The sequence below is a fragment of the Dipodomys spectabilis genome, unplaced genomic scaffold, assembly GCF_019054845.1.
Source record: "Dipodomys spectabilis isolate Male_0828 unplaced genomic scaffold, ASM1905484v1 ptg000108l, whole genome shotgun sequence".
NCBI lineage: Eukaryota > Metazoa > Chordata > Mammalia > Rodentia > Heteromyidae > Dipodomys > Dipodomys spectabilis.
The window spans coordinates 5,634,403-5,645,438 of NW_024870785.1; the positions used below are offsets into that span (position 1 = coordinate 5,634,403).

At 55.1% G+C, this 11,036-nt stretch overlaps 1 protein-coding gene across 2 annotated transcripts in view; it reads right to left on the reverse strand.

Annotated features, from left to right (window-relative positions):
• Positions 1–7,102: 7,102 nt before the first annotated feature.
• Ttbk2 (tau tubulin kinase 2) overlaps positions 7,103–11,036 on the reverse strand; it is a 58,289-nt gene continuing 54,355 nt past the window's right edge. The window contains exons 15-16 of one of the 2 annotated variants that reach the window (XM_042687889.1): positions 10,110–10,597; positions 7,103–8,265 (exon numbers count right to left, since the gene is read on the reverse strand). In XM_042687889.1, the coding sequence (XP_042543823.1) occupies positions 10,135–10,597 (463 nt within the window). In that variant the 3' untranslated portion in view covers positions 7,103–8,265; positions 10,110–10,134. Of the gene's footprint in view, positions 10,598–11,036 lie in introns of both variants that reach the window. The other variant, XM_042687888.1, reaches the window with a different exon arrangement.

The window sequence follows — 11,036 nt, forward strand, 5'->3', positions numbered from 1 at the left end:
GGCGGCCCCCCACCCCTCCAGTGCTGTGAGGGGGGGCTGGGGGGGTTCCCGGACCCCTCCAGTGCTGTGGGCGGGGGGGGGGGGGCGGGAGCTCCTGGGGAGGGCGGACCCCTCCAGTGCTGTGGACAGGGGTGGGGCGGACCCCTCCAGTGCTGTGGGCGGGCGGGCGGGGGGGGGTGCTGTGGGCGGAGGGGGGGCGGGCTGGGGGGTCCCCGGACCCCTCCAGTGCTTGGGCGGCCCCCCCACCCCTCCAGTGCTGTGGGCGGGGGGGGGTGCTGTGGGCAGAGGGGGAGCGGGCTGGGGGGGGTGCTGTGGGCGGAGGGGGAGCGGGCTGGGGGGGGTGCTGTGGGCGGAGGGGGGGCGGGCTGGGGGGGGTGCTGTGAGGGGGAGCGGGCTGGGGGGGGTGCTGTGGGCGGAGGGGGAGCGGGCTGGGGGGGGGTGCTATGGGCGGAGGGGGAGCGGGCTGGGGGGGGTGCTGTGGGCGGAGGGGGGGCGGGCTGGGGGGGTGCTGTGGGTGGAGGGGGAGCGGGCTGGGGGGGGTGCTGTGAGGGGGAGCGGGCTGGGGGGGTGCTGTGGGCGGAGGGGGGGCGGGCGGGGGGGGTGCTGTGGGCGGAGGGCGGGCGGGCTGGGGGGATGCTGTGGGCGGAGGGGGGGCGGGCTGGGGGGGGTGCTGTGGGTGGAGGGGGAGCGGGCTGGGGGGGTGCTGTGGGTGGAGGGGGAGCGGGCTGGGGGGGGTGCTGTGGGTGGAGGGGGAGCGGGCTGGGGGGGTGCTGTGAGGGGGAGCGGGCTGGGGGGGTGCTGTGGGTGGAGGGGGAGCGGGCTGGGGGGGTGCTGTGGGCGGAGGGGGAGCGGGCTGGGGGGGGTACTGTGGGCGGAGGGGGAGCGGGCTGGGGGGGTGCTGTGGGTGGAGGGGGAGCGGGCTGGGGGGGGTACTGTGGGCGGAGGGGGAGCGGGCTGGGGGGGGTGCTGTGGGTGGAGGGGGAGCGGGCTGGGGGGGTGCTGTGGGCGGAGGGGGGCTGGGGGGGTGCTGTGGGCGGAGGGGGGGCGGGCGGGGGGGGTGCTGTGGGCGGAGGGGGGGGCGGGCGGGGGGGGTGCTGTGAGGGGGAGCGGGCTGGGGGGGGTGCTGTGGGCGGAGGGGGAGCGGGCTGGGGGGGGTGCTGTGAGGGGGAGCGGGCTGGGGGGGTGCTGTGGGTGGAGGGGGAGCGGGCTGGGGGGGTGCTGTGGGTGGAGGGGGGCTGGGGGGGTGCTGTGGGCGGAGGGGGGCGGGCTGGGGGGGGGTGCTGTGGGCGGAGGGGGGCTGGGGGGGTGCTGTGGGTGGAGGGGGAGCGGGCTGGGGGGGGTGCTGTGGGCGGAGGGGGGAGCGGGCTGGGGGGTGCTGTGGGTGGAGGGGGAGCGGGCTGGGGGGGTGCTGTGGGCGGAGGGGGGCTGGGGGGGTGCTGTGGGCGGAGGGGGGGCGGGCGGGGGGGGTGCTGTGGGCGGAGGGGGGGGCGGGCGGGGGGGGTGCTGTGGGCGGAGGGGGGCGGGCTGGGGGGGTGCTGTGGGCGGAGGGGGGCTGGGGGGGTGCTGTGGGTGGAGGGGGGGCGGGCGGGGGGGGGTGCTGTGGGTGGAGGGGGAGCGGGCTGGGGGGGGTGCTGTGGGTGGAGGGGGAGCGGGCTGGGGGGGTGCTGTGAGGGGGAGCGGGCTGGGGGGGGTGCTGTGGGTGGAGGGGGAGCGGGCTGGGGGGGTGCTGTGGGCGGAGGGCGGGCGGGCTGGGGGGGTGCTGTGAGGGGGAGCGGGCTGGGGGGGGTGCTGTGGGCGGAGGGGGAGCGGGCTGGGGGGGTGCTGTGAGGGGGAGCGGGCTGGGGGGGTGCTGTGGGTGGAGGGGGAGCGGGCTGGGGGGGTGCTGTGGGCGGAGGGGGAGCGGGCTGGGGGGGGTGCTGTGGGCGGAGGGGGAGCGGGCTGGGGGGGTGCTGTGAGGGGGAGCGGGCTGGGGGGGGTGCTGTGGATGGAGGGGGAGCGGGCTGGGGGGGGTGCTGTGGGTGGAGGGGGGCGGGCTGGGGGGGTGCTGTGGGTGGAGGGGGAGCGGGCGGGGGGGTGCTGTGGGCGGAGGGGGAGCGGGCTGGGGGGGGTGCTGTGGGCGGAGGGGGGGCGGGCTGGGGGGGTGCTGTGAGGGGGAGCGGGCTGGGGGGGGTGCTGTGGATGGAGGGGGAGCGGGCTGGGGGGGGTGCTGTGGGTGGAGGGGGGCGGGCTGGGGGGGTGCTGTGGGCGGAGGGGGAGCGGGCTGGGGGGGGTGCTGTGGGCGGAGGGGGAGCGGGCTGGGGGGGTGCTGTGAGGGGGAGCGGGCTGGGGGGGGTGCTGTGGATGGAGGGGGAGCGGGCTGGGGGGGGTGCTGTGGGTGGAGGGGGGCGGGCTGGGGGGGTGCTGTGGGTGGAGGGGGAGCGGGCGGGGGGGTGCTGTGGGCGGAGGGGGAGCGGGCTGGGGGGGGTGCTGTGGGCGGAGGGCGGGCGGGCTGGGGGGGTGCTGTGGGCGGAGGGGGAGCGGGCTGGGGGGGTGCTGTGGGCGGAGGGGGAGCGGGCTGGGGGGGTGCTGTGAGGGGGAGCGGGCTGGGGGGGGTGCTGTGGATGGAGGGGGAGCGGGCTGGGGGGGGTGCTGTGGGTGGAGGGGGAGCGGGCTGGGGGGGTGCTGTGGGTGGAGGGGGGAGCGGGCTGGGGGGGTGCTGTGGGCGGAGGGGGAGCGGGCTGGGGGGGGTGCTGTGGGCGGAGGGGGAGCGGGCTGGGGGGGTGCTGTGAGGGGGAGCGGGCTGGGGGGGGTGCTGTGGATGGAGGGGGAGCGGGCTGGGGGGGGTGCTGTGGGTGGAGGGGGGCGGGCTGGGGGGGTGCTGTGGGTGGAGGGGGAGCGGGCGGGGGGGTGCTGTGGGCGGAGGGGGAGCGGGCTGGGGGGGGTGCTGTGGGCGGAGGGCGGGCGGGCTGGGGGGGTGCTGTGGGCGGAGGGGGAGCGGGCTGGGGGGGTGCTGTGGGCGGAGGGGGAGCGGGCTGGGGGGGTGCTGTGAGGGGGAGCGGGCTGGGGGGGGTGCTGTGGATGGAGGGGGAGCGGGCTGGGGGGGGTGCTGTGGGTGGAGGGGGAGCGGGCTGGGGGGGTGCTGTGGGTGGAGGGGGGAGCGGGCTGGGGGGGTGCTGTGGGCGGAGGGGGAGCGGGCTGGGGGGGGTGCTGTGGGCGGAGGGGGAGCGGGCTGGGGGGGTGCTGTGAGGGGGAGCGGGCTGGGGGGGGTGCTGTGGATGGAGGGGGAGCGGGCTGGGGGGGGTGCTGTGGGTGGAGGGGGAGCGGGCTGGGGGGGGTGCTGTGGGTGGAGGGGGGCGGGCTGGGGGGGTGCTGTGGGTGGAGGGGGAGCGGGCGGGGGGGTGCTGTGGGCGGAGGGGGAGCGGGCTGGGGGGGGTGCTGTGGGTGGAGGGGGAGCGGGCTGGGGGGGGTGCTGTGGGCGGAGGGGGGGCGGGCTGGGGGGGGTGCTGTGGGCGGAGGGGGGGCGGGCTGGGGGGGGTGCTGTGGGCGGAGGGGGGCGGGCTGGGGGGGGTGCTGTGGGCGGAGGGGGAGCGGGCTGGGGGGGTGCTGTGGGTGGAGGGGGAGCGGGCTGGGGGGGTGCTGTGGGTGGAGGGGGGGCGGGCTGGGGGGGTGCTGTGGGTGGAGGGGGAGCGGGCTGGGGGGGTGCTGTGGGTGGAGGGGGAGCGGGCTGGGGGGGTGCTGTGGGTGGAGGGGGGGCGGGCGGGGGGGGGGGTGCTGTGGGCGGAGGGGAGCGGGCTGGGGGGGTGCTGTGGGCGGAGGGGGGGCGGGCTGGGGGGGGTGCTGTGGGCGGAGGGGGGCGGGCTGGGGGGGTGCTGTGGGTGGAGGGGGAGCGGGCTGGGGGGGTGCTGTGGGTGGAGGGGGAGCGGGCTGGGGGGGTCCCCGGACCCCTGCAGCGCCGTGGGCTTCTCACTTGCTGGCGCCGGCCGGGAAGTGTGAGTTCGGGAGCTTCTGTCTAGTGTGCTCCCGCCTCCAGGTCATTTCTGGTCACATTCGTAGCAGCGCTGCTCCCAGTTAACCTCGTCACCATGACTGCCCTCAAAACTTCATTCAACTAGAATTAACTTCCCCATCTTAAAACCCAAGCCATCACACACAAGAACTAGAGTTTGCATGCGGAATGAGTATTTTATTACTAGATTATAAAAATAAAATACAAAATAATTTTAAAACAGAACTTAAAACACTGTACAAAGCTTTAATATGATACAAATGGGAAAATTAAATAAATAATTACACTTTTATGTACAGATGGCCTATACAAGAGCACTCGGCACTCCTGCCAACACTGCCCGTCGAGGGAGCTGCCTTGGGGAGGGGAGGGGGGGTCATACCTTGGGAGGTATTTCAAAGAGCAGTTTCTCATCTTTTTGACCTCATAAAGAGAAGAGAGGGACAGGAAAGTGGAATTATTAAAGTTGCTCAACTCATTAGTCTTGTTCAACAAGACAATTCTTCTGGTTTGTGGTGGAATCTGATAGAACAGCTCCCAGCAGTTATACAGATGTTCCCATCTTTTTCTAAAAGCCGGGAGCTTGTAAGTAAATGGGGCAATGAAATAAGTGTGTTCTGTTTTAGGAAAGGGACTGGGATCGGGGTGATGGGGTGAAGAGCGAGGGGCTCACCTCCACCCACACCACCCCCTTCAACGCCTCAGTAGCCCAGGTTTTATTTCCTTTATCTTCCTATCTTTGAATTTCAGAAAACTTGCTTTTTTTAACTTGAACTAATTTCTCTGTCTGGTGAATAATAAGAAAATTGTTTGGGAAAAAGTCCCAAAGCATTCCCCTGCCTGGAAAGCTTCTTCCAAGAAATCACAATCGAGCTCTGGTGGTCTTGTTTACTCCTTGTGTTGGCTGAGTACAGCATACCTAGACAGCGTCCAAGTGCCGCGATGGAATCTTTACGGATTTAAACTGTATTATAAGCAGGAATAAAGCATCATATGGCCAGGGTTGTTTATAGAAAACTTGGTTTACTTGGGGTTTTTAAATGGGGGAGTGAACATTTATATAGCAATTTGAAATAATATAAAACGAGGAGGCAAATTTCCCATCCACTGTGTAAAATTATGTCACCAGCAAATCCTATATTGCAGAGGCTCAAGGCTCTGCCTCATCCGTCCCATGCCTGAGGGTATCTGGGAGCCCGCGAGGGTCAGCATCCACAGTATCCACAGTATACGTACTGTGCCCATGCTATCACTGCCAGCTAAAGGAAAAACAGAAACCTGTTAAGGTGCACAGGGCAATGAAAGGAAAGGCCTCACTTCTGCCACGTGTCTCCTTAAGACCAAGATTCTGGGCAAAAGAAATACTCAAGTCATTGCCTCTAAATTACTTACTTCTTTCTTGGCTATTCAGTCTTAAGATTGTGTGGAACCTCAAAGGTGTCACCTTAGTTTTCTGATCAAAATGTGCTCCAGGAGAATAACAAAGCAGCAAGCTTTCTCATTTTAAAAGTAGTAGTGGGCAATCAACAGAATCAGAAACTCTCCATGAGCCATGTCCAGCCAGGAATTTCTCAGGACAACATCTGGATTCCTCTGTCTAAAGAAACTGTAGGAATTCCCCATACACTTCTCACTAGCAGCTCTGAAGGCTCGTAGAGTTAAATTTTTTATAATCCTACCTAGTGAATGGCTAAAACAGAGTGGCCAATTATACGAGTTAACACTCTGTTGACATCCGCCAGGGACACCCTGCAATTCTGTTCAGTGGGGACAAGAAGTGAGGTCAACCACTTGGTATTAACATCTCCCATGTGGTCAAGAGTACCAGAACTGCCTCTCCTCAAGTTGAGATCTAAATTTGCACCACAGTGTCTTCTGAGCTTGGGGATATATTGACATGAGGACTACTGTAGTAGTTACATGTCTTAATCCTATATTTTGTGTTAAATCCTAGAAGAAATAGCTCTTCTCGTCAGCCATGTTACTGAATCAGTGACATAGGTACTTTCCTCCCAGAAGCAAAAAGTTCTAACACACAGGTGATACAATGTATAAAACTGAAATGACAGATTTTAAATAAGTGAATGCAAACAAATCTACACTATAAAAACATGACAGAATAAGTGCCATGTTTTGGTAGACATAAAGGAATACAAGAAGTTTTTTAAATATTAAAAAAAGCTAAATTAGATTATCTATAAACAAATGTATTTTCAAATAGCCAGAGAAGATGCATTTATTTGTTCTTTCCTTAGCCACTAAAACTCAAAATGCTGTTTCTCCTATCATCAAGTCTTCCGTTAGGTTAGGAATGTAGTAGTTTGCTCTTGGGGGAAAAAATCTGTTTTACATCCTAAGGTACTGCATGGAAAAACCAACAAAAAACAAAACCTCCTTCTGGTTCTGCATATCCGTCTCTGAGTTCCTAACACATACACCACTGTATGCTTTTTTTCCTTGTGAAGTCGATGTTACTACATCGTGTAGGAATCTGTGGCCAGGAAGGACTCTCTGATGCTTACTCAGTCCCTCAGTTCCCAGCCCAGGCTGGGAGCAAATAGAGAGGAATTGCACATCTACAATAGCCACTGAGTATGCAGCAGGGAAGTAAGCTAGCAAGGGTCATGGAAAGTGGATGATGACGACAGTGGGTCGTAACAATTTCCTTGTTGCTACTTATTTAGGGCTTTATTTAGGGCTCGATTAGCTCAGCAATTTTTACCAAGAAAAAAAAATTCACTACATAACTTACAGCTTAAAAAATAGGAAATCAATCTCACCACAGCCAAGCAGTGAACATGCCTGCCGGTCTAGGGTTTGAGATGACCTGTGGTTGTCTCCCTTTGAATGAGATAGGATGCTATTTTTCTTTGTCCACAATCCGTTTCAAGTTATTTACCCTTAAGCTGTGCAGGATTGCTGGGTGGGGTTTAAGTCTTTCAACCAAGTCATAGACCAAGGAGCTACAGCAGCTTAATGCAGGGGGAACACTAGCATTTCCGTTTTCTGCTCCACCCCGGTAATCCCTTGGCAGGCTAGCACAGAAAAAAGCCAGGGCAAATGTAACCAGGTAAGCCGATTTAGGTTTCCACAGGAAAACTCAGGAGGTTCTTGTTGACCTTGCCGCAGCCTGCTTTCAGTATAGTTTGGCTTGATTTTTGCTAATGGCCATGAAATAAAATAATCAAATTGGCTTAAGTGTATGTGGATAAAGCATGACTGAATCTAAAATATGCCATCACTAAAACCCCAAAAATAAACAGTAAAAAAAATCTAACAACTGTTCTCTGTATCATATTTTACAATAAAATAAAGACAAAAATCTTTACCAAAGTGCTCGTTTCTATTTTCTCAAAAATAGAAGTTGCTTCCAACTTCTATTTTCAGCCTGAGAGACATGTAATATCCAAAAGCACAAACTATACTTTTCAAAACTATAAGGTAAATCTCTTTATATAATGACATTACTTAGAAATGACCTATTGATCCATAAGATATAGTAAGTTCTATTTTATTTTAAAAGTATCAGAGCAGAAATATCTTTGGTTAATTTTTCTTCCCTACATGCAAAATAAAAAGATTCTCACAGAATGAAATGACCTCTGGCTCTTGGTGAGTTTTGTTAATGTCACTTGGAAAGGGAGGCCATACATGGAAAGGTTGGGAGGAATGAACTAGCAAAGAAAACATCCAGTAGCCACGGTGTTGTCCTCACCTCGGTTCTGAGCACCGGCAGGGAGATGGACAAGCTCACAGTGCACAGCGGTGGCCTCAGCAGTTTTTCTGTCGGTTATGATGAGCACGTTTCTGACTACAGAGGTCAGTGTGTTAATTTAACAGAAAAACAAAAAGGATTTCTAAGTTATATCTGATTCCCTCAACCCTGTTCTACTCCTCCAAGTAAGTGATATAAAGAGGAAAATAATCCTTAGGAAATGTTTTAAGAATCAGTTGATGTCAGACCCGTGATTACTATCCCCACCGAGTGACTCTAACCTTAAGGACAGCACTCTGTTGTCGCTCATGATGAATCTTTGAACCAGTAACACAAGCATGTCCCAGTCATTTTTTTTCCCCTATTAAAGTCTTTGTAGGATGGAAATTAAACATCTCATCTTGGCTTGTTAAAGACTACCAGCCCTCACGTTTTATACGGGGAAGGAAGGCATGGACAATCTGAGCTGTTACGAGCCAAGCACGTGTTTTCAGAAAATGAAGATAGGCAAGGCCTACGTGTACGGGAGGCACACAATAGAAAAGGAATTTCACCATCTGTGACCCTGAAATTACAAATGGAGAATGAGAAAGGATGAGTTTAATATAAGCATATGTCTCTTCTATATATTTATAAATATTTATATAATATACCGTGAAGACATGCAAGTAGTGTTATAGCAACAATTATACAATATAATACAGAAGGATCAGTCTTCCAGTATTACAGTTGCCTTAGCTAAACAATAAATACACCTCATCTACTGCATTCCTCTGTGGTGCTAGAAACGAGAGAAATGAAGATTCCATACTATGCTACATTTCTTATGGGAGACCTTGCAGGTCTCAATATAGTGTTCTGAGTTTGTGAAAAGGCTTAACACATAAAGAGGACAGGTTAAGTTTCAGTGCAGCTCCAGGGCAGCTTTGATGCAGCATTAGAATATGTTCACTGGGTGAAGGAACAAATTTCTTCCTTTTTTTTGTTTTCCAATTCAACAGTACTAGGTTTGGCAGCAAACACAAGGTCAAACAGAAAGCACAGATGTTTGCTAGAAGGCAAATTTCAACAGCAAGCAGACAAATTTAGCTGACCTTAAAAAGGTCTTTATAACACAAAATACAGAGTAAAAAAGAGCTCATTTCAAAAGTCTGCTATTCTTTAATTTTGCCTGCTATTTGTTATCAGAAGATTAGAACAAATATGGTCTTCCTTTTATCTTTATAAATTGAGGAGATCACATGGAAGGCAGGCCAAGAAGCCCAACTGTTAAACAAAATCACAGATGAGGCAGGTAACAAAACATTAAAATAAAAATATTTAGCCTAAATTTGTTTCCCAGATATTCTTTTCTTAATGGCTAAGTATATAAAATACAAAGTTTGAGTGAAGATTATAAGCATTAATAACATACCTAATTTCTTTCTAAATCTCTAAAAGTTAAGTCACATTCCAAAGTGGTGTGCTTCCCTAGTACCATCTTGGAGGTTGGTATTAGAAAGAGCTGGCACCTAGAAGACTCAAGGAAGCAGTTAATCTCCTCTGCCCAGTCTCCTTCCACAAGGAGGAAACAAGCAGAGTTAAGAGGGTTCTTCTATCTTGAAGGCCATTACCCCAACTTTCTGTCCCTCTCTCCTCCTCTCCCTAAATATAGAGCCTGCAAGTAATCTAGTTGTACTTTTCTTTACCTTAGTCTCAGTTATTTTTTACAATAAAAAGGTACTGGGTTAAAAACTTGCTCCAAAGAAAACTACTGAAGGACTAAAGCAAGGTAGTTGGATGTGACAATCCCAGCGTGCACTGCCAACATGCCTATTAGAATACATAGTTTAAAAAAGCGAGACTGAATCAGGTAAGGAATACAAACTCTAAAAAAAAAAAAAAAAAAAAGTAAAATCAAGAAAGGACACTTAAGAATGAGGCAAAGTAAAGATGCTCAAAACATTAAATAGATGCACAAGCCAATTAAACAGGGGTACTGGTTTCCTAGCAATGGGCTCTTAATATCTGAGCAATGACTCTCCAAGGCTGAGAAGTTTTGAATGAAAATGACAAACACTTCTGCGATACAGTATTGAGTACAGGCTTACAAAATTAGAGAACACCCCATTCTACTGTTAACGCCTACCCTCAACTCTTTTGTTTTGAAGGCAGATAAGGAGAGTCTCCTAATAAGTTTCTCCTTCTTCTAATAAGTTTTGCTGGATTGCCCCTTCCTATTCAAAGACATTGATTCCTGATCTGCTTGCTACCTGCATTGGTAATTCCTTATATTTATGTCTTCTTATAAATAATTGATCATGTTACTTTCTTTTGAAAGAGCAGATCAACACTGATTTTTTTTTTTAAAAATAGACAGTACAGGTACACACACGTATCAGGTTTAGGAGGAAGATCAAGATCTCACACCTGTCCCAGAGATGTAGCATGGCTCCTATCTGCTGAGTTTACTGGCGGGCTTACTCTTCCCTGGGGGGGTTTTCATGCTGGCGGAGTGGTGGTGGAGGCTGCTGGATCCTTTTGGGCCGTTCTTGCTGGGTTTGCAGTGCTCCTGTTGGCAGGACCTCCTGGAGGAGGAGGATCCCGAGTGGCTGGGAGGTGACTTGCTTCTCCCCAGATGTGGGGATGAACTCCTCTGGTCATGGTGGGGCCGTCCAGACCTGGATGGTGAGGAACTAGATGTGCGAGGCAAGGATGAGCTCCGAGGAGAGGCGCTGGGACTCCTTCGGGGGACAACTGGGCTCTTGGGCGGTGTTTTGGGGTTGTGAGGAGAACCGGGGCTCTTGCATTGAGCAGTGCTTCGGGGTTTCTGAGATCCATTTTGAAGAATTTGGGCCAGGCGGGAGAAGAGATCTGAGTCAGAGTTACTACTCCCTAGGACTTTATATCTGCGTAACCTTAGAAAGGATAGAGAAGAATTATTCTCATTTAAATTCATTCCAAGTGTGTCTAAAAGTCATAATGTCTCAAATCAATGTATACAAGATGTGCATCACAGCAGGAAATACACGAACAGGATGCACAGTTACTCTTCCACATACTTCCCTAGATGATCAATTAATACCTCAAAGCTTAATCTAAATCTCTCTCTCTCTCCCGCTCTCTCTCTCTGGTTTGTTTTGAAAAAGAGCTTTGCTATGTAGTTCAGGCTGGCTTGGAACTCAATACGTAGCCCAGGGTGGTCTCAAACTCACCCGCCTCCTGTCTGTCCTCCCCAGTGCTTGGATTCCTAGCTTTCAATGGGAACACTGTCTGTCTGTCTCACAAAGCTACCCAGCTAACCAAGTACTAAGATGACTGTCTGGCAAGCAGAAGCGCCTAGGTGATGATAGGTCC